The following is a 23,858-nucleotide window of genomic DNA, read 5'->3' on the forward strand; positions in this document are numbered from 1 at the left end:
TGTCCTTCCCTCTCCCACCTCTCTTGTCTCCTGCCCCCCCCCAACCCCTTGATGGGTGTTGTGTGTTCGCTCTCATATGAGCCTCGACAATGTATACAAAAAAAAACAACAAAAAATCACTTCAGAAGAGAGAAATACAAATAAAAAGTGAAACGTTTCGTGAATATCACATCAGGACAGCTGAGAGGTAAGTACTGACGCTCGCTCTAAGCTGTGTAGCTTGGGTTTGAATCCCGACACAGCTAAAACGGTCATCCAGGTGTTTTACAGGTGGGGTGATTCACCACTGTATGTGTTGTTAAACTGGACGTTACATCTGCCAGAATCCTCCCCCCCCCCATTCCCATATCTCTCCTCTCCCCTCTCTCTCTCACCCTCTCTGTCTCTCTCACCCATTCCCGTCAGCAAAGCGACAGGTTGTATTTGCTTGAATTAAATAATGGAATCGTGTGTGTGTGTGTGTGTGTGTGTGTGTGTGTGTGTGTGTGTGTGTGTGTGTGTGTGTGTGTGTGTGTGTGTGTGTGTGTGTGTGTGTGTGTGTGTGTGTGTGTGTGTATGTGTGTGTGTGCGCGTACATCTGAAAACCATAGAAAAAAACAGGGCTGGGCCATTCTCCAAGAAACTTTGCATACATGTTGGTATTCCCCTGGGTCAGGTCATGGGCACAGCCTCCCCCCCCTCCCTCCACAAATGGTTTGTTAATCCCGAGGGAGCGGGTCCTTGTAGTGTGGAGAAAACTCACTGTACACGTACCGTTCCCAGTCTGTGTAATACAGGTACCCTGACCTGCTGGTTAGGCTCACTGGTTGTTGAAGACCACGCAGCATGAGCCGATGATGTGTGACGTGGTCAAGATCCGTGCACTTCAAGCATTTTGCACCTGTGCACAGAATAAAAGGAGAACAAGCTCTTCGCTTTCAATTGCAATGATGTTTTGAACAATGTAGTTCGAATCCAAACATCTGAAGGATGTTGTGAATGGCTCATTTTCACAGCTGAAACACGAACAGAGTGAAAGATGAAAACGTGCGACATGAAGGAGTGAAACACTAACCAGAATCTACCCAACAAAGTTGGCGTGAGTCGGGGTCAAAGGTCAGGCTAACGGGCACTTGCAGGTCTTCACTGACAAATACCCGCCGCTCAGAGCCATCCACATGTGCCGTCTCGATCTGCACACCCGCTCGACCCACCTCGATCCAGTACAGGTGCCTAGCACGTAAAAGGAGGCAAGAGGACATGATGGCTTGTGACACGTTCCACTTGTGTGTGGTCATGTGCTGTACATATGCGTGGAAGCGACCACGTGATTCCAGCAAAGAACCCAACAAACAGCTCGGTTCATTGCCATACTTTTAAATGATGTCTCTGTCTTGTTCGGATGACTTGTACACCCACTCAAACCACGTGGTGCTCCATGGAGTCTTCGATATGTTTTTGAATAAAACTTTTTTGAAAAGGATCTTCGGCTCATAGTGGAACACACACACACACACACACACACACACACACACACACACACACACACACACACACACACACACACACACACACACACACACACACACACACACACACACACACACACGCTATACCAGACCAGATGAGACAAACAGCCACTGAGCTTGGGGGAAGGGACGTCACACCAATGGCAACACCATTGTCATCCCACTCAGCAGAGCATTTCCTGAGAAGGGATTTCCTCCTCCCCATGGATGCCAACCTCGGGGGGGTTGCCTGTGCTCTATCCTTTCTAAATAAATTCAGTGTGAACTCAGCTGGGAGGATTTGAACCACCGACCATCGCACACTCGGAGCAGACGCCCCACACCATTACACCACCGAGCCTGGTTTATCATTTCTACATAATTTCTCAAATTAGGACAGCGAGCTGGAAGGCTGCTGGTCGCATCATTTCCTGTGGTTGCCGGTGCCACTGATGCAGTGCCCTCTGTTACCAATACACTGGTACTCATTTCGTCGAGCTCAAAACGATGACAGGCTGAGTTAACCCAACCCGGTGTTAATTCAATGTGAAAAACGGGGGCTCCAAATCAAGACCCTGACATCATAAAGCAGCCGCCTTAGTCGTTAACCACCACCTCGGAGAAAAAGCCTCGTTAAACCCGAACCACAAAGTTAATTAATCAACTGCTGAAAATTAACTCGAAACTTTAACAACAATTATGATACTTTTTAAAGGTAAATGCAAAACCGTCTCGTCTCGATCTGTCTCGTCCGTCTCGATCGATCGATCGATCAATCAAAACCGTCTCGTCTCGTCTCCCCCCCAAAACATCACTATTTTTACCCAAACCCCGCCAAAAAACCACTATTTTTACCCAAACTCCCCCCAAAAAACCACTATTTTTACCCAAACCTCCCCAAAAAACGTCACTATTTTTACCCAAAGCCCCCAAAAAACATCACTATTTTTACCGAACCCCCAAAAGTCACTATTTTTACCCAACCCCCCCAAAAGTCACTATTTTTACCCTAAACCCCCAAAAACATCACTATTTTTACCCAACCCCCCCCCAAAGTCACTATTTTTACCCAAGCCCCCCAAAAGCATCACTATTTTTACCCAAGCCCCCCAAAAAACGTCACTATTTTTACCCAAACCCCCCCAAAAATCACTATTTTTACCCAAACCCCCAAAAACATCACTATTTTTACCCAAACCCCCCAAAAAACGTCACTATTTTTACCCAAACCCCCCAAAAACATCACTATTTTTACCCAAACCCACCCAAAAAACGTCACTATTTTTACCCAAACCCCCCAAAAACCACTATTTTTACCCAACCCCCCAAAAACCACTATTTTTACCCAACCCCTCCCAAAACGTCACTATTTTTATCCAAACCCCCAAAAAACATCACTATTTTTACCCAAACCCCCCCAAAAATCACTATTTTTACCCAACCCCCCCAAAAACCACTATTTTTACCCAACCCCCAAAAACATCACTATTTTTACCCAACCCCACCCAAGAAACCACTATTTTTACCCTACCCCCCAAAACGTCACGATTTTTACCCAACCCCCCCCAAAAACATCACTATTTTTACCCAAGCCCCCCAAAAGCATCACTATTTTTACCCAAGCCCCCCCAAACGTCACTATTTTTACCCAAACCCCACCCAAAACATCACTATTTTTACCCAAACCCCCCCAAAAACATCACTATTTTTACCCAAACCCCCCAAAAAACGTCACTATTTTTACCCAAACCCCCCCAAAAACATCACTATTTTTACCCAAACCCCCCCAAAAACATCACTATTTTTACCCAAACCTGCCATGACCTTTCCTGGGAAAGTCACATTTCCAACCTTGCCTCAAAAGCCAGTCGCCGACTGGGAATCCTCCGTCGTGCAAAGTCCTTCCTCGGCCCTCTTGAGCTCCTGACCACTTACAAAGCTTTTGTCCGTAGCCTGATGGAGTACTGCTCTCCCCTCTGGGCTGGTGCTCCTGCCTCCCACCTTTCTCGACTTCACGCTGTCGAAACCAGGGCTTTTAAGATCATTGGCATCTCCCGCAATGAAGCTGAGTCTTTGGGCCTCTCACTCAATCACCGCAGGTTGGTCGGTGGTCTTTCTGTCTTCTACCGACTCCTCTCCAGCCTTGCCCCCCTGCTCTCTCTGCGATTTGTCCCCACCACATTTCCACAGGGCGCTCAAGGTCCGCCAACAACCCCCTTCTGGTAAAACTACCAAAATCACGAATCACTGCTCATCTTCACTCTTTCATTCCTCTTTTTTCCCGCCTTTGGAATAAACTTCCTCACTCTATTCTTTCCCATTCTTCCCTCCAGGCTTTCAAAACAGCTGTTCACCACCACCTCTTATCTTCCCCCATCCAAATCCTCGATCTTTTCTACCTCCGATACTCCACCCAAGCCCACTTCCTTCAATTCTCCTGCTTTCCTTCCTGAAAGTCCCTGTAATGTCCATCTTCTCCTCGCCATGTTCCCCGTCCCATCCCCATCCCTCTCCCTTCCACAGTTCACCTGTGTCTGTTCCCCAATGATTTGTCCCTTCCACTCCCGCCCCTCTTGTCTCATGCCTCCTTGCTGTGAGTTGTGTGTTAGCTCTCATACGAGCCTCGACCAAGGTATACAAAAAAAAAAAAAAAAAAAAAAAAAAAAAAAAAAAAAAAACCCACCCAAAAAACGTCACTATTTTTACCCAAACCCCCCCAAAAACCACTATTTTTACCCAAACCCCCCAAAAAACATCACTATTTTTACCCAAACCCCCCAAAAAATCACTATTTTTACCCAACCCCCCCAAAAACCACTATTTTTACCCAACCCCCCCAAAAAACATCACTATTTTTACCCAACCCCACCCAAAAAACCACTATTTTTACCCTACCCCCCCAAAACGTCACTATTTTTACCCAACCCCCAAAAAACATCACTATTTTTACCCAACTCCCCCCAAAAACATCACTATTTTTACCCAAGCCACCCCAAAAACCACTATTTTGCTAACCCCCCCAAAAAACATCACTATTTTTACCCAAACCCCCAAAAACCACTATTTTTACCCAACCACCCCAAAAAGCATCACTATTTTTACCCAAACTCCCCCAAAAAACATCACTATTTTTACCCAAACCCCCTCGAAAAAAATCACTAGTTTGACCCAAACCCCCAAAAAACATCACTATTTTTACCCAAACCCCCCAAAAAACTTCACTATTTTTACCCAATCCCCCCAAAAAACATCACTATTTTTACCCAAACCCCCCCCAAAAACCACTATTTTTACCCAAACCCACCCAAAAAACTTCACTATTTTCACCCAACCCCCCCCAAAAAACCACTATTTTTACCCAAACCACCCCAAAAAACATCACTGTTTTTCCCCAGTGCACATCACACGATGAGCTGGAAGTCATTAATCATCAAAGTAAATGAACACTGCCATTAATTGTTGTTGCCTATTGATTAAAATAGGAAAAGAGAAGTAACAGTGATCAGATGCTGACATCGATGGATCGTCACCCTTTTTGTGCGTCGATGGCGATGGAGATCGCAGTTATGGACCCGGCGTCGAACAGAAGGCGGCGCTGTGAGCCGTCCAGTTTCGAAACCTCAAGGGAGTTCCTTCCAAGATCTGTCCAGAATATGTTGCGGCGCAGGTGATCGATGGCGAGTGCGTTTGGAAAGTTGAGCCCTGGTGCACACAGACAGACAGACAGACAGACAAACAGGCAGGATTCTCACAATGGCGTCGCGCAGAGGAATCAGACACACTTCTCATTTATTCCTCTTTTTTCCCCACCTGGGGAACCAACTTCCACACCCTCCTCAATCCCATTCTTCCCTCTGGGTCTTCAAGACAGCTGTTCACCACCATCTCAGATCATCCCCCATCCGAAACCATGATCTTTTCTACCCTTGTGTCAATCCCTCCTTCCAAATTTCTGGTTTTCCCTCATGAGTTTCCTTCTGTATCCATCTTGTCCACCCCATGCATCCTCTCTTGCCCCCATTCATCCCCACACCCATTGTTCGTCCACTCCCTCTATCTTGGCCTTAAATTCTGCTGTTGGTGTTTCCCCCCTCTCTCTGCTGTTTCTTTCGTTGCGTTTATGTTGCATCCTCATCCATTCAGTGTACTCTTACGAGCTCTTCCACGAGCCTCGATGATGTGTGCAAACATTTTTTCTTTGTTTATTTGAATACAACGTTGAGGTTCGTGGAAGAGCTTGAACACAGAACAATGAACCAGGAACATAAAGCATGAAGAACATAATGGAAAAAAAGGCGAAACTTACAAACAGCAAGATCGAGGGACACAACAGGGACAGTTGGAGGGAGAATGGACATGAGGAAGAAGGGGATCAAAGTGAGGGAGAGGAGAAGAAAGGGGATGAACAAGCTGGATAGAACCTCAACCACAGCAAGAAGGGGATAGACAATGAGCCGATTAGAGGGAAACGACCAAGACGATGACAGATATTACAGGAGAGGGATGTACTCCAAAGATATTTGAAGAAAAAAGGATTGAGAGAAGAAAGAGGAGAGTGGAAAAGGCAGATCCTCGTTGACCCTCAGTGTTGGGATTAAGGCTTTAGAAAGAAGATGAAGTTTCAAAGGCATCAGAAAGTGAAAAGTGCGAGGCAGGAGCCTAATGGGGAGGACAACACTCTATCAAGCTGTGGATATCGGTCTTGTAAGCTGAAAAAAGTTTTGCTTTGACAAGGAAAGACTTTGCATGGTATGAAGAACCTCCTTCCACATTATGCATGCCCAGGTGGCGGCTGGCTTTGGAGGAAAACTTGGAGATATGAATTGCCCAAGACAGACCATGGCTAAAGGGATTGACCAAAAGTTTGAGGGAATTAACTTTTTCAAGACGTTTGTTCAGGAAGTAGATGGGAGGATTCCTGAGCCAATCCTTTCAGACACATAAAGTGAGAGTGTGAGGTTTGTCAGGGTTGAAAGACATATTCCAAGTGTTTGAACAGCTCGTCATTCTATTAAGGTCTGCAGAGAGGGAAGAGGCTGCCGCCTGCCTATCTGAAGGATGAGAGATGCCACGACACACAGAGAGAGAGTGGAGCCTTCAGCAAAGTGATAAACAGGATTTGTCAGAGGATCGGAAAGATCGTTGATGAAGATGAGGAATAAAAAGAGCCAAAAATACTGCAATGGGGCACTGCAGCATCGACAGGGAGAGGAAATGAAAGGATCCTGTTCAGAGCCATGCGTTGGAAACAAGAGTAAAGGAAGTCAGGAAACGTTGTGCAGAGTTGGCCTTGGATGCCGTCAGCAGAGTTTGGAGAGCAAGGCGGGAAGTCAGACAGAGACTGTGTCGAATGCTCCAGATGTGTCTGAAGAGATGTCCCTGATCTCATGTCTGACAGTGATGGTCTCCATCCATTGCTGGGAGAGCAAAAGCAGCATGTCTAGGGTAGAATGATCGGGTCTGAATCTGAACTGATGGTTTGAGATCAGGCTGTTGGAGAAAAGGACGGATTTGATGTCAACTGCGATTATATATGGATCCCAAGAGCTTGGTTCTGAGAAGGATTTTTGGCTTAATTTGACTGAAGGCAGCAATGTCACTGAATTTGCTTCAATATTTCTTGAACCGAAGAAAATTTACAAAAGAACTCATGAATCAACATTCGGGAGAAAGAAATCCATCCGTCACACCTCCTCTGGTCTCCAGGTGGTGCCAGTCGAAACTTTGTCGTTGTCTCTTAAACCTAAATATCCGCAAAAAGAGCAATCAGGAATGGGTACCAAAACTCTTATTTATAAAAGGTGGCATTGTCTACATCCTCCGACATGAATAAAGCAAAAAGAATACGTCACGAGGTGACAAGTATTTCAAAAATCGACCCCCGATAAAAACAACAACCACACAGAGCTCTTGTAGACCTGTGACACATCACAGGTAAAATGTTCCGTACATCTTCGTCAGAGAGGATAGTGCGTCTTAGTCAGAGACGCTCCTTATGATGTAGGCCTACCTGTAATAATGACCTGTGGTGCACCGCCGTTCAGTGATACACGACTGATGGTTCCCACGTGAATGTCTGTCCAGTACACCATCCTGTCCACGCGGTCGAAAGCAAGGCCGACAATGTAATATGCCTACGTGGAGGGAGAGAAAATACTTTATTGTTTTATTTTTTATCAATTCAATGCATCGGAGACCATCACTGAAGGATTTGCACCGACTGACAATCAAAATGTCTTCCGTCGATTTCGAAATCAGAGAACATCACTGCGATGTACGCGGGAGACAGAACATATTACCCCACGCGGTGTTCGAGCAGGTACTTCGATTTAAATAAAATAATGATTTTAAAGGTCGTTAAGGGTTTTGGAAATACCAAAAAAGGTGATTTGTGTTCTCCAGTGTTCAAGTATATCATTAAATTCAATCAAAAGAAAGATTTTAAAAGTCATCTGCCTCTATAAAACACAGTGCGCTTACCCTGTCCTTATTCATAAGGACGACTGAAGAAGGGTTCTAAAGGGCAATCGTTCAGCACGAACGTGTGTTCACGACGGTCTACTTTTCAGAATAAAAAAAACTCGAAAAACATTTTCCATAAAAAAAAAGTAATGACGTCTCTTCGATTGGAAATGTAGACGGTGACTTGCAACCGGGCCTCAAGGGCGGTGTACAGAAACGTTTTAAAAATTTATAAATACGAGGAGCAGGGAGGTCAAATTCTCCGCACGTGACGTGTCACGCACGCAGATTGAAACGACTATTCGTTTAAGTCTGTGGGATGTCTAATAAAAAAATAAAGATATCAGCACACCTGACGCTACGCCGAGGCTTCGGACTTTGGCGCGCTCACGAGGCTGTACCATCGAAACGAAACGTTCACGAAGATATATCGTGCAGTCTCCTTGCATATTTCAAATAAAATAATTCCAACCAGTCATTTTTGACGGGCTTTTATACTCGCATACATATATTCATTCCGCAATTTACCGCCATTGACACAGCGTCTAATGTGAAATCAGCAAAGCCTCGAAACGAACGCAGAACCAGAGAAAACGAAATAACTACAACATGAAAAGTCGAACATGAAATAACCGGAAAAAAAAAACTTCGTCTCTGTCGATAAAAAAGAAAACTAAATCGAGAAATAATAGCAATGAAACAAAATTAAATCACACAGTTGTATCAACATTGTATTATACAACTACTTGAACAAACCTCAAATACCACCGCTTGATGAACACTGAAGTCACAAACTAAATCTTATCTCCGGTTTGTTGTCCGAGTTGTCTTCATTGGTTTCTAGTCCACAAAATATATCAGTAAATGAAAATAAATTGTTTTTCCTTTTATTTTGGCAAATAGACCCACAATGCAACATGAACAAACATGGCAGCCTCAACTGTGCTGACGTCGTCGACACTATTTCCAAATATGGTGGGGTTGAGAGTTTGATCATTGATTTTGGTTCTCCATCTCACATGTACATGTTATCTATGAAATGAACTCTTCGTTCCTAAATATGGAACTTCACAGCGCATTTACATTTATTCACCCATTAGACTAAGGGATGGATTATAACTAGAAACACATACTTATCGAAATAACTAAGCTATAGGAACCTGAATGTCTGTGTGCTCATGGCTTCCAGATTCGCAACAATATATCAAACTGCACAAAGGATCTCCAGTGATCGAGTGCAATAATACTTGGTGCTGTTCCTGTTGTTAAGTACAGCATTATACATTTCCTCAAAGCTCTTTCTTTCTTCCTTTATTGAGAGTCCGCAGGGTCTGGACGACCCAGGTTTCCTTAAAAGCTCATAAATATCACAGAATGTAGAACCCTTCTGTAATCCAGCAAGATTGGCCTTACGTTTATGATGACAGTGGATGCTGCTTCAGATAGCAACTTGAAACCATCCAAGGGAAGATAAATTATCTGGTTTGAAGACCCAAACAGCAGTGCAGTTGGGGACAGGAGCAGCTGGACATCTGGTGCTGGATATGGACCCAAGGTGGTAGAATCAGCTACAGGAAGGCCTGTAGAATTGTGAAAAGGAAGGTACAATTACAAGACAAATCGTCCAATCCAACATCAAAGTGGCATTCCAGCCAAAATAGGTTGAATCAAAATCCTTATCCGAAAAATCTGAAAAGTCACATGTCTGATCGACGACCCGATGTGAGTAATTAAATTGGTGACCTCATAGGTCAGATGGTATGACAGCCATATTGTATTGAAAATAAAAACAACAAATTCTCATCTTCGGAACTGCCTAACAGACGATGCCAAAACTTCATACTGTATGATCGACGAGCCATGGGGAATATCGTTTGAATCAATAATAATAATCAATGAAGCCACAGATAATGGCAATGTATGTGAGATAATATGGCGCATGGGATGATATGGGTATATGGGCCATAATAATCGTGGTGTGTTCAGTTAACGATGGCGTTTCACGTCTGTCCGTCCGTCCACACACGTCAGTTGATGACCGAGGAACAACTTCATTTCAATTCAATGTGATATTGTGAATACGAATCGGAAAAAAACGAGCCCTGTAGTTTAGCAGCACTTTGGCTCTGAATTCGCAATCACAGATGCACAAAAATTATTTTTACAGTCTACGCCTGCCTGACAGTCAAACAAAATCGGAAATAATTCCAAACAGGAAACTAACTGTTTCGAATGATGTCGTCGAGGACACAAACAACAGGCACGAAGAACCCATGCAACATGATAAATAAGGTGGTGTGTAAGACACTGCATCAACGGTGGTAAACTTCTAAAAACAATTTTTTTTTATGCAACCTTTAAAATATTTATTTCATTTCAATTGAATTACACACTTGAACACTGCAGAACATAAATGGCCTTTTTGGCACTTTCAAAACCCCTTTCCGTTTAGCAGTAAGTAAAATGACGTACCGGGCAACGGGCTGCATCGGAATCCATCGCCGTCAAACCCGACATTGCAAGAGCATCTGAACGAGCCTGGATTGTTGTGGCAAATGGCATTTCGGTCGCAGGGCTTACTCCAACACTCGTTATCATCTGCCATACAAGCACAAACAATGTGAGAATCAGGTGTGGCAGACAAGGATGGTTATGGCGAGGTGATACTGAAAAATGGCTAAAGGAGCCACAAGCGCACAAGTACTCCTACGATCCCTTCAAACCTCCAAAAATCAGGATCTAAAGCAAAGTGCTGTAGTGTGAGCAGGTCGTAATGCTTGCTTGGCCTTGTGACAACACTACTGCCATCTCTTCTGCTGCTTGTCCCTCTCACAACACTCTCCTTCTGCCTCACTCTGAGCCACCACTCACTCTATCTAACTCCATGCTGCCCCTCCCTCCTTACTTATCCTCAAACTGGCACTCACACTCCTTCTAGATCACATGCACTGATACTTTCTGGACGTGTCACAGAATCGGAGTCCAGGTTAGCCAGAAACATCTCCACCTTCTTCAGTGAGAAAAAAAAATCCTAAATCAAGAAATCCTCCAACACACAAAATGAACAAAAAAGATTCATCGCAAATCCTGAATAAACCAAAAACTGGTCCCAGACCAGGAACATGACTTTACATCCGGGTAAGTCTCATGTCCTAACAATTTATCTCAGCAAATTGGAAGGACAACACTGCAGACAGACCGACTTCTGTGACCAACCTGTGGAAGTTCAGTCCCTTGAGTTCTTGGACCTCAGTATCAGCCAATAACTCAGAGATTCACCACATCTCCAAGATGGAGCTAAAAATAGGGGTGATACCGCTGAGTGGTCACCTGGTAGCGGCTGGATAAGATAACAAGGAAACCACTGGTCAGCGTAGATGACGGAGAGAAAATATCTAATGGAGAGAAAGTACCCCCATTTCAGGGGGAAACGGCTGATTTGAAAAAAATGTCATGAACAATATTTGGTACATCATGAGTGATGATGGTTGTGCTCAAGTTTCATCGAAATTGTGTAGTTTCTGAGAAGAAAGCAAATACCTATTTTGGGGGGCAACCCCCCCCTCCCCGCCCCGTCAAACCCCCTGAGACACCGATTTTTTTCATGCAGTGAACAAACTTTGGAACATCACGGGTGATGGAGATTGTGGGCAAGTTTCATCGGAATCGTGCGTGCAGTTTCAGAGAAGAAGATGAAAGTGTTTGTGCACGGACAGACAGACTGACGTCGTGCCATCCCACAAGCTCCCCGGAACGACGTTCCAGGTGAGCCAAAAACAGGTACGTCACGTGCATCCTGTGCTGGGAAACGTCCGAGCTTCATTCTGGAGAACCTCTCATGGTCAAAAGGCATTTGGTTAACAGCAGAAGAGAGTTTTGTTCTTCCACGTGGGTGGGCACCCCTGCATTGCACCTCATACTCTTGGAAGTATTGAAAGCCAAGGCTCTGATCGCCTATGAAGTGGCTGCCCTCACATCGAACCCCACTTTTCCTGACCGGCCATGTTTCTCCACGTCCGTCCAGAGGCTGCTCGATTTCTTTTGCCATTTTTGCGTTCGTTGTAATCCTTGCATCGTCTGCCGTGACGCTCCTCCGTAAACCTCAACTTTGGATGAGAATATTATTTCACACAATCAGGTTACCTTGTTTCGGGCCACCTCATTAATCCGGTAAACTGTGGTTGAAAGCGGTTCGTCCAACTTTCTGGAGAATTATTTCAAGTAATATTCTCTCTCTGACTTTGGCAAGTGTCATTTGAAAAACTAGTATGTGCCCGTACGTGCGTGCCCTCCCCCCAAAAAAAATCTTTCAAACAAACACACAGGCCGTTCCTTCGCTCTTGTAAACGACGACTGGATTTGGGCATTGTGTTGATCTATAAATGCGCATAAGAAATCGAGAAATTATTAGAATACAGGAAGTCATCACTATCCGGAAGTGGTGCGTGCCCGTACGGAATGTTCACATGCATTCCACGAATTATCGCTTGCATTGAAGTAACAACTGCTGTGATACTTACACACACAGAGTTCATTAAAATCCAAATTAAAATCAAGTTTACCTCCCTGTCTTTGCTTGCCATGACATTCGCTGCCATTGACCATTGCCACTCCTACGCCACGGTAACTAAATGGCACCCTTTCCCCGTCGGTCACGCCCACGCAGCAACGTGTCTTGTCATTGGTTTGGTAAATAAATGGCAATAACTTGGGAAGCACTTGTCCGATTAATATCAAACCTTGAAAAGGCACATCCTCAGGTCCCCAGCAATATACCTGGCAAGTTTCAATTCGATCGGACCAGTGGTTGTTGAGAAACAGCGGTCACAGACACAGACACACACATACACACACAGACACACACACACACACACACACACACACACACACACACACACACACACACACACACACACACGTTGCTGGAATTATAGATAGATAGATGAACATTCGTCATCAATTTCATGTCTCGTTGCCTGACTATCATGAAAACTCCGATATCATCACTTCCTGATGACTCCTGATGAATAAATTAATCCCAAATTACGAGATATTAGTTTCCATGAGTAAATAGGAAAAGGTTATCTCGAACCAATGAAAACCGGGGGGGGTATCAAATTGGGAATAAAGCGGAACGCTGAAGAAGAGAGAAAAGAAATGTTCTCTCTGCAGTGTCATAAGATGAAGCAGAAGGGAGATCACGTGACAAGGCAAGCATTCTTAGAAATATTTTAATGGGGTCCTACCCAAGCAAACACGTCCGTTCCCCGTGTAGCCAGGGAGACACTCGCAGCGAAGTGTTGTTGGTCCAGTGGGAACGCAGCGAGCACGTTCGGCGGAGTCACATCCGTGTGTCAGGGTGTGACACGCGTTCACGGGTATGTGCTCTGTAAAACAGCACAGTGAGCGTTGCACAAGAACAGTACTTGTGTACAGGAGACAAAACTCTGAGTGTATTCTTTGAGATGTTAAAAAAATATGAAAAAAAAACAGGAGAAACTTCTGACAATGTGAGGACAAGGCTTTGAAACTTGCAGGAGTGTCTCCTGTGATCGTGGCGGGCTTGGTGTTTTATTTTAATGGACATCTGCAATTGGGAAGATGACACTGTTACTGTGTGTCAATGCCAACAGAGCAATGGCTACTGACTCTTTGACAAAGGACATGTTCACGACGTGAAAACACACAAAACTTATGCCGGCTGTTATTCACGAGGGAGACCGATCTGGTTTGGGTGCTTCTTGACAGCGATGGGAAGATCGTGACTGGGGCTCGTGAATGCCCGCATGATTACTGCAACACCTCTCCTGAGTTATCTGGTGCCAGGGACTCAGGAGGGACATCCTGTCGGCCCCGGACCTGACAGAAGGTGCACCACCAAGTCTAGTGGAGTAGCAGGCTGCCTGCGAGTATCGTCCCACACGTCACGAAAGTCGCCTCACAAACTCAGGGTCCATCCTGCTTTACCCCCCTCTCAACCCTCCATTACCTTCATCTCAGAGAAGGTCTCTTTATGGGGCAGAGTGAAAGTCACACTCGCACGATGTCCTTCCAGGCCATTACTCATCAAGCATGTCCTCGTGGTGTTTCCATTTATCCCTTCAAACCAATTCACCAATCCATTTCTGATCGATGCTGTGCCCCCTCGTGCCACGAAAATTTCATTCTTCTCTTTCATTTCCCCCCTCATTTCTCAAATTATCTTTGTTTTCATTCATTCTTCCTTCCAGGCATGCTCCCCATTTCTCAAATTGTGTCATCATGGCCTCCATTCCGTCCTGGGTCGACGTCACGCCAGCATCCTGGTTGGACCATTCAGGAGTGCGAGGGGTTTGTAGCCTCGCTCGCCTCCTGCCACATGTTCTGCGCTCTCCACCATCGATTTGACATTTACAATCTTATCCAGGTTCGAACGTGCACTCGATTTGAAAAAAATAATTGTTAATAAAATTTAACAATGCCAATCTCTCTTTTGCGCCAAAATATAAATTTTCTAATTTTTCCATGGGGAAGGTGTCAGGATGAATCTCACACTTCTGATATCGGTTATCTGGAGGATGGGATTCGTATCCAGGTCCACTATCCCATGACCTGACGAACATGCAAGTTTAGAGTTCATATACTGTATAGTATTACCGAGTGTACAATCCCCCAAGGGTTTCCCAATGAATAACCTAACCTGGCCGTGTTCACATGAACAATCAGGAAAACAGTTCCTGCAATGAAAAGAGGATTTACTGACAAAATAAATATTGGGAATAAGGAAGGACAGGATAATAAATTAACTGGACAGATCTGGTGGTCAAAGGACACAAGAAAAGAAAGTAAACGTAATCTTCCTTCCAAAATAACGAAATGTAAATCCTGATGATGCCAAAATACTGAAATCATAAACAAACAACAAAGGGACAGGCAAGGACTTGTGTAGGTAAACACGAGTCGGTGGTGTGCAGGTACCTGGCACACACAGCTCAGAAGGCGGGCTAGTGACGAGGAGAGATGAGGACGGCGATGGAAAGAGGTGTCTGCGTCTCTCAGGAATAGTTCTTTATGCTTGTACAACGAAGGAGAGAGAGGAGAGAGACATGCTGTCTCTTCCAAGGTCTGAGTCCAACAGCCACGCGGATGTACAGTCACGGCGTTTAACGACTCCCTCATGTTCGGCTTGTCCCTCCCATTGGACATTCTGGTGTGGGTGACAGCTTCGTTCAGGCCATCCCACCCTGCTGAGGGGACCATCGAAGACGTGTTCTGCTGCCACTCAGGGCTCTGGAGCTCATCTCGCCAACATGGCTTGCATTCCACCAGCCAAACAGTTCATGATGTTTCCTTTAAAGTGCAAAGCCCTTTCGTTATGTCTTGCCGGTGTCACAAGTCCTCACCCGGCCTCGCCCACACAGAAGGCCAAACATAACAAGCGTACCCTATCTGCTTTGCAAAGAGATGCTTGATGCCTCCGCACAGTGGGTGCAAATATCCAAAAGAGAATCCCTTCCTTCTTTTAACTCACCTGGTGCCTCGCCTGGTTTAGAGAGAGAACAAAAACGAACACCAATAACTCCTTGGGCCTGTATGATCTCTGACACTCAAATAAATGAAATCAAATAAATATTCAGGTCCTCTGCACCTTCTGTGCCTCACTGGATCAGACAAACTATTGCAAGCAGGAGGACCTCAAATGGATATCAGTCGTTGCTATAGCCAGCCGACACACAGAAAGGACTTCCTGGCATGAAGTGAATACCTTGGGAGTAAATTCTCTTGAATTCACAAGATTATTTTACACAACACGAAGTTTCGCTCTTCATCAAAGCGAGTAACATGAACTGAAACAATGTTTCTGTGGATTGACAATACATTTTTGGTTGTGGTTCGTGATTGATATTCCATTGTGCACCTGCCATGGGGTTACCCATGATCCGAGTCTTCATGTCCACCATCATTCTCTGAAACCTCGAAAAAGTAAAATCAACATTTGCATGTGTTTTATACACCCGACGGTATACTTACCAAAACAAAATCTCCCATTTCCTGTGGAACCAACTCCACATTTACAGGCGAAGGCCTGACCCTGCATCGGCAGGCAGTCGGTGTCACTGTCACAATCATGCGATCCATCGTAACAAGGATTTAACTCTGTGGAACAAACACACACACAGATGCAGACATGTCATATTAACCTCAAACAATTATCTGGAAGAAATATTGAGTATACTTGTAAAAGTACACTCAACATTTGGACTTCCGGTTCCGGGTTTTCAGGCGACGGCGACTCCTCTCAATGGTCTCTGCCAACTTTATCAAAGTTAAGTTTCCGGTCGTTATTTGTCACGTTTTAACTGTTTATTTTCCCACCTACATGTTCGCTGTTTGTTCCTAGTTCAGTTTTGTTTCAAAAATTGTGCTATTTTGTGAGTTTTCGTCGATCTTGTCTTATCGGGCTCCTTCAGTCCAACCCGTCCTTCCCGTTCAGGTGCACAATCGTTTACATTTGTATTCTCTCCCGAGTACCATCAGTTCCTATTTTCCCCACTTTTCCCACCAACGACCTTCTATCCCTCCCAAGTACTTGTCTTAAAATTTAACAAAAAACAACAACTCTTTCTCCTCCCCCCCCCATGAGTACCGATCCTTCTTCCTTTTCCTCCTTCTGCCGGCAAACCATCTTCTATCTTATACACCACCCACTCTCACCATTACCTTCACGATTTCTTCCAACAACCTTCCATTCCCTAATCTTACCTCATCTTCAAAAATCCATTAAAAATATATATATATATATATTTCCTTGTGTCCTGCCGAACTATCCACGTTCCGAAACCACTTGTTTCTCTCTACCCTCTTCCTTGTAACTTTTCATCGACCCATCAGCTTCACTCTGCGTTTACCGATAAAAATTCACCATTCATCTCACGATTTTTTTTCTTCAACCCTTCCTTTACCTAATCTGATGAAAACTCTCTCAAAAAATATATATATAAAATAATAATAATAATAATGATAATAAAAACGATATCTTATAATGTTGCCTATAAACCAGACATAATCTGCCGAACAGAAACTTTCCTCCCTCAAAACGTCTCCCACTCCCTAGTATCTCTCCCCGGTTACTTCCTCCTCCGGTATGACAGACCTGAGCCTCGTCCTGGTGGAGGAGTTGCTCTCTTCATCAAAGACTCGATTTCTCACTCTCCATGCACTGCTCTCACTCCCCCACACCCCCAGGAATACCTCTGGCTACGGCTTCCTCTCCACTCCCACCTCAGGTTTATATGTGTACTGTACCGTCCACCAAACAGTGATGACTCCATTTACACCTCACGATCCGAAAACATGGACCAACTTCCATCTTCTCATCCAAACTCTCTCTTCCTCATATGTGGCGACTTCAATTGTCATCATGCCAGTTGGCTGGGTGTGGGTACCTCTCTCACCTGTCATGGCACTTCAGCAAAAGACTTCTGCGACTCATTGGGACTGACTCAGTCGGTCAATTTCCCGACCAGGATCTCAACAACGGTACTCCATCTCTTCTGGATCTGACTTTGACAAATTTCCTTGAAAATATCTGATGCTCTTCCTCCGCTACAATGGGTTCTTCTGACCACATACTTATCAAAGTGGACATCTCTCTGGCTGTTATTAGAGAACCACCTCACCGCCGTCGAGTCTGGCATTTCACTCAGGCCGACTGGCAGGGTCTCCAAGCAGCCATCAAACTTCAAGACTTATTTCCCATCTCTACTTTCTCCAACATCAAGTCATCCTGGGAATTCTTTCAAAGAAACTTGCTCTCCCTCAAGCACAGATTTATCCCCTCTCGTTTTCAGTTGTCCTACCCTTCCTCCCGCCCTTGGTTCACTGAAGCCTGTGGCGAGGCAGTTGTCCTGAAACAACTTGCCTTTGCCTCATGGAAAGCAAACCCAACTGAGGGTAATCTCAGTTCCTTCCATAAAGCTCAGAACAAGTGTGTATCTACCCTCAGGAGAGCCAGAAAACAACATCTTTCTAATCTGAAGTCTGAACTCTCAAACCTCTCTCCCTCCTCCAAATCCTGGTGGCATCTGGTTAAGTCTGTTTCTGGTGTATGTTCCCCCTCCATCCCCTCCCTCACCTCAAATGGCCACACCTCTGATACCGCACGTGAAAAGGCTGAATGCCTAAACTCCATGTTTGCTCCTAAATCTTGTGTCACAAACCCATCGCTTTCTGAACTCAACTTCCCCAGTCGCACCCAACTGTCCCTGGACTTTGCTGTGTCCTTTTCTCCTGACAAGGTGGAGATTTGCTGTCAAACCTCGACTCAAATTCTGCAACCGGTCCAGACGGCATCAGCCCACGTGTCCTGAAAACCTGCTCCTTTGCACTTGCTCACCCTCGCTCTGTTCTCGTCACCCTCTCATTTGCTCAAGATCATTTGCCATCTGCTTGGAAATCAGCAAACATCACTGCCCTGCATAAAAAGGTGCAAAAACAGATCCCTGCAACGACAGACCAATCAGCCTTCTCCCAATCATCAGCAAGGTTCTGGAATCCATCATCGCTTTGGAACACTAAGAACTTCCTCTTCTCCAATGGCTTGATTTCCGATCAATTTAGTTTCTGACCAGTTCACTCTACCCTGGATATACCGCTCCTGCTCTGCCAACAATGGATGGAGGTCCTCATCATTTTACTTGAAAACGACTAATGAAGCACTTCTCACCTGTGACAGCAATCCATCTCACCTGTGATGGAGCTGATCGTGTTTGTGGAGGCGTAGCGAAGAATATTTTCACCAACATCGAACAACGCGTCGATTTTGTCGACGGAGAGGCGCTGTGTGGGCATGGAGTGGAACCACTCATCGTGTGGGCATCCGTTCCATGTGATTTTCTGTCTCCACCATTGTTGGAACGTCCCGCGCCGACCGTGTCCAAAATCCAACGTGTACTCGTGTGTTGAGGTTGATGTGAGTACTGGGAGTGGAAGAGCAATGGGAGGAGGGGTAGAGAAATGAGAAACAGACAAACAGTCAGGGGAGAAAACAGGCCTTCGGTGGTGGAGGTCGCAACATATATATTTTGTCCAACATTCTGATGGGTACAAGTATCATCCAGCAATGGCTCACCATCCGGTCTATGGTGGTAAAGCTCGTCGTATTTGTGTATGGACACGTTCCCACCAACAGGAAGGATGGGAAGTTGCCCGTCTATCGATGTGGTCATGGTGAGATGTCCGTGCTCATCCGTCCCCTCAACGATCTGCAAAATGCTGACGTGCTCATTCCCAGGCAGAAACGTCACGTCGGCGGACCGTGTGAAGTGCCCACCTGTTATTGCAATGTTATAAACCTGGGCGCAGTGTCTCAAAAGGACATAGAATCAGAAACATAAGAAACACGAAACACAGCTCACCGGTGAGATTGAATCCATTCTCAGTGCCAGACTGCTCTTGTGCAAACATCCAGCCCGAAATGTCCGTGATGCCGTACAACGGCAACAACGACCATCCGAGATCTTCTGAGATATGGGTTATGTTGGTGTGTTGACGTCCGTCCTTCACCTCCACGTGCACGTGCATGTACACACCAGACATCTCCACACGACGAGATGCTGAACCAAGGAGAATATGTCCTCTCACGTTGCCCCTCACACGTTGGGGCATCCCTGTTAGATAGACATTTGTAAATTTCATTCAACTGTTCATTTCAAACTCACAAGCACAAATATATTTTTTCAAAAGGAAGGATGGCTTTTCAAACGAGTCGACACCATGATTGTGGGCTCCTGATGCCATCCTGTTGAGTTGTGTGTGATTTCACAGGGAGAGCCCTCACTCATTCTGATCATCATGTTTACACAAGTAAGGCAAGGACAACTTCCAGACACCTCCGAAAATCACTTTGGTGACAAACACCATTTACCTTGTTCGTGAATCCTCCCTCAGAGTTATACCTGTCTGCAGACAATACCTCTCTGTTTCGTCGCTCCCCATGGAAGGACCGTTTTGGAGAGTGGCGGAGACATCGCCCCTCATCACCATCGCCCCACGAGCCGCACTTCACCCTGCTGTCGCCACCACCAGCTTGCACGACCGAAGGTTGTGGTCAAGCAGAGAACAGCCAGCTCAAGCCTGCCTGAAGTCTTCGCCCGGTATCCCCATTGTCTGTTTGAATCCGATGTTTTGGCTCCTTCGCGGGGTATCGTCTGATTTCCTTCGTATAATAAGTTTACGTCTTTCCTTCCCCACTTCTCTGTCTTCGTGCCCAGATCTGTATGGGTTTCGTTGACTTGTCCATCTCCGTGTCCGTATTTATTTCATAATAAAATCATTATTCGCTAAGAAACGTCTTTCCACCTTTTCCCTTCCAACGTATGAATAACCACCAGTTTCGGTTTGCATTCGGGAGCTCCTTGGGGTGTCGTAATAGTTAAAGAACACCGAACAAGTCCAGTAAACGTGACGATCTTCAGGAGCAACACACCTGGCACGACAGGTGACGTTATTCAAATCCCTCAATGTGCCAGTTTTGTAAATGGCCCATTCGATAAATAAAATAACATTGAAATAATGAAAAAAAGATTTACAATGTCACAGTAACAAAGTGAAAGGCATCCTGTTTGAACTCAAGACAGTCAAGAAGAAGATAGGGTACCTTGTGGCAAACAAAGATGTCCATCACCATAGTAACCATCATGGCAGGAGCAACAACGGCCCGTCGGATGGGACCGACACGATGCATGTCGAGAGCAGCGCCTCCCATCTCCGGCACAAAACTCAGCTCCTCGTTCTACGTCGTATTGAAACGATGTGCGACACGAACAGGACAAGTGTTACTCATTTTGGAACAATCTCGACATTTTAGTCTCGGTTCTGGTTTAATTGGGAAATGGTTCCATTATTATAATCATGTCGTACTTTGTGTTGATGCCTTTTTATAATTACAATCGTGAATTTATAATTACAATTGTGAACTGGAACGACACTCGGTGGAGCGCGTACCTCCACCGGGCTGAACAGTTTCGGTTTTATATCCCACCGATAGGCCAGATGTGGATCCGGATCTTCACGAAAATCGAACAATTTCGTCCTTGTCACACACTGAACCTCTCCACCAAATTTCGTCCAAATCCGTCAAGGCTAAATTGCGTCAATGAACATGAATACGAAAAAAAATTTCAAACCACATTCCCCATGGATGGTCACTCATACCTGTGAAGTTTCACATCGATCTGTTAAGCGGTTCTGGAGAATATTGTTTTAGTTGTTATTTACAATCCAACATGGACATCAGACCACCTGACCGATGACGTTATAAGTTTCAATTCTTCACTCACATCAGGTCATAGATCAGACATATGAGGTTTCTGATTTTTCAGACAAATATTTTGATTCAATCAATTATGGCTGGAACACCGCTTCACCCAATGACATCATTGCTATTACCCGATACACCCTGTGGGGGGTTCGTGTTGTTAGGTCAGGCCAGATTAGATCTGTGACTTGCTACAGGTACCATGTAAACCTGTACTCACCTGTTTCACAGTCGGGTTGTCGGCGACTGAACCGTCTCCCCCACCAGGTTTCCAGGTGAGGAGGGTGTATGATATGGACATCCATCAGGATTTAAAACAAAACCTGTCAAAGGGTGGAGGAGCTCCTTGTGAGCCAACGTCCATCCATATCTAGTGCCCAACTGTGTCTCCGGACGTCCTCCTGCAGTTGAGTTACTTTTTTTAGGAAGTTGGTGGCAGGATTTGCACTCCGGTCACCGTAAAACACTTTGTCCCACAAAACCCATAAATGTAATAAAATCTGAAAACCCACTCCGTGGGCGAACCTCCTGTGCTGCTGCCCTCCGCATGGCAGCTCACCGGACGACGGGATTGGGGCAAAGCCTTCAGGACCCCCAGTCCTTGATGATAGGAGGAAAACCATGGCGTAAACCTCCAGGGTCAGATTGTGGTGGTGTGTGTCGGGGTGGTGCTGAGGTGTCGTCCTCCAGACGGCGGTCTCCTTGGGTTAACCTGAGGCGGTCCCTTCAGGTGGGTGCCTGGAATGTCCTATCCCGAAGAGAGGATGATCACCTGTCTCTGTTATCATCTGAGCTCATGCGTTTGGGCATCGGTATTGCAGCTCTCTCTGAGATTCGGAGACCGGATAGCGGTGAGATCATGGCGGGTGATTAAATCTACTATTGGTCTGGTCGCTCTGGTGGTTACCATGGCCAAGGAGTTGCTGTGGTTGTGTCCAACAAGCTGACACCAATGATAATTGAGGTAACACCAGTCAACGAGGGAATAATGCGACAAAGGATTCATCACTCCTTGGGTGTCTTGTCCCTGGTCTCTGTTTATGCTCCGATTGAGGTGAGTATCTCACCGTGAAGGACGCGTTCTCTGCCACGCTCGAGTCTGTGGTTGATCAGTGCCCCAGGCGAGATATTTTTCTCATCTTGGGGGATTTCAACGCATTGACTGGAACTGATAGGGATGGTTATGAGACGTGTGTTGGTCCCCATGGGTCTGGATCTGTGAACCAGAATAGCACGAAGTTCCTTGACTTTGCATGAAGGGTGGCCGGTTCATGGTTTCAGCGCCCACAAGCTCATCGCTGGACTTGTCATTCCAACAATGATGGTGTGGCAAAGGAGATTGACCACGTGCTTGTTGATGGTCGCTTGAAGATGATCCAGAACTGCAGCGTCGACCACAGTGCTGAGTTCCTCAATACTGACCACAGGCTTGTTGAGGCACCTCTGAAGTTGAAGCTGAAATCCGGGAGAATGGTACCATCCCAGCCCAGGCTGGATGTTGGCAAGCTTAAGGTTGAGAAGGTAGCTGATGAGTACAGAACAGGCTGAGTGGGGATTTGGGGGGGGGGGTCTGGGTGCTTTAGGGAATCCTGAAGAGTTGTGGAGTGCCTTCAATACCACCGTCCTTGATGTTGCCGGTAGATGTTCTGGAACTCACTGTCGGGTGAAGAAGAATTTTGGCTTTCAAGGGACACTGGATACCATTATGCACCTGGTGTTGGCTTAATGGTTAGGGTTGTGGGGTTGGGATTCCAGGATCCTGAGTTCAAATCCCACTTGGCTGTTGAATTAATACCAGGTGGGATTGACTATGCCTGTCATCCTTCCGAGGTCGGCAAAAATGAGTGCCAGCATACTGGTATGCTGTGTCAGAGTGTTGACCAGTCCAGGTTTGTGTCCAATAGCCAAGGAGACTGCGTAGGCAGCACCAACACTGCACAGAGTATGGTCCCAATGGAAGGATGGATGGATGGATACCATTGACCAGAGTCGCAGGTCCAGGCTTAATGGCAGAGCTGAGCTGTTCAGGCAGCTGAGGCGTAAAAATGTATGTGCGCTCAGGGTAGAAAAGGAAGCCTATGGGTGAGGAATCTGTGAAGGGGTCGAGCATCACCTGTGGTCAAGTAATTCTTGTCCTGCTCACAGGGAGATTCGCGCATTGCGTTCCTCCAAGCCCGTCCCTCGGTGTACTGCAGTTAGAGCGGAGGGTTCGGGTTCGGGTTCGGGTTACGATTCTTGGTCTTCGTGGGGTGCCAGCAAAGCTGATCAATCTGATGTCTGAACTCTACTCTGGTACTGAGAGTGCTGTGAAATGTGGTGATACCATCTCGGACTTATTTTCAGTTGTTACTGGAGTTTGTCATAGGTGTGTTCTGACTCCCACACTTTTCAGCACTTGTATCGACTGGATTCCTGGGAGGATGTTAGAGAGATCAAGCTGCGATGCATAGTTTGGGAATGTCAAGATCTCTGACCTTGATTATCCCAGATAATGCAGTCATCTTTGTGGAGACTCTGGATATCCTTTTGGGGGTCCTCGAGGTGCTGAATGAGGAGTCGGAGCCGCGAGGATTACGGGTTTCCTGGGTCAAAACTAAGATCCAGGCTTTCAA

At 45.7% G+C, this 23,858-nt stretch overlaps 2 protein-coding genes across 12 annotated transcripts in view; both read right to left on the minus strand.

The window, feature by feature from the left end:
- The window catches only part of LOC147008146 (uncharacterized), a 90,754-nt gene that overhangs the window by 26,300 nt on the left and 40,596 nt on the right, over positions 1-23,858 (minus strand).
- The window catches only part of LOC147008148 (nidogen-2-like), a 57,361-nt gene continuing 33,542 nt past the window's right edge, over positions 40-23,858 (minus strand). For 7 of the 11 annotated variants that reach the window (XM_085865349.1, XM_085865359.1, XM_085865358.1 and 4 more), the window contains 12 exons: positions 20,587-20,721; positions 19,346-19,597; positions 19,060-19,260; positions 18,677-18,907; positions 15,960-16,085; positions 13,196-13,336; positions 10,422-10,547; positions 9,363-9,529; positions 7,498-7,621; positions 5,018-5,189; positions 1,055-1,212; positions 40-880 (listed from right to left, as the gene is read on the minus strand). In XM_085865349.1, the coding sequence (XP_085721475.1) occupies positions 699-880; positions 1,055-1,212; positions 5,018-5,189; positions 7,498-7,621; positions 9,363-9,529; positions 10,422-10,547; positions 13,196-13,336; positions 15,960-16,085; positions 18,677-18,907; positions 19,060-19,260; positions 19,346-19,597; positions 20,587-20,721 (2,015 nt within the window). In that variant the 3' untranslated portion in view covers positions 40-698. Of the gene's footprint in view, positions 881-1,054; positions 1,213-5,017; positions 5,190-7,497; positions 7,622-9,362; positions 9,530-10,421; positions 10,548-13,195; positions 13,337-15,959; positions 16,086-18,676; positions 18,908-19,059; positions 19,261-19,345; positions 19,598-20,586; positions 20,722-23,858 lie in introns of those variants that run through there. The other 4 variants (XM_085865351.1, XM_085865353.1, XM_085865355.1 and 1 more) reach the window with 4 other exon arrangements.

This window comes from Eptatretus burgeri, chromosome 21 (genome assembly GCF_056783735.1).
Source record: "Eptatretus burgeri isolate ZD-2024b chromosome 21, Ebu_testis_v1, whole genome shotgun sequence".
NCBI lineage: Eukaryota > Metazoa > Chordata > Myxini > Myxiniformes > Myxinidae > Eptatretus > Eptatretus burgeri.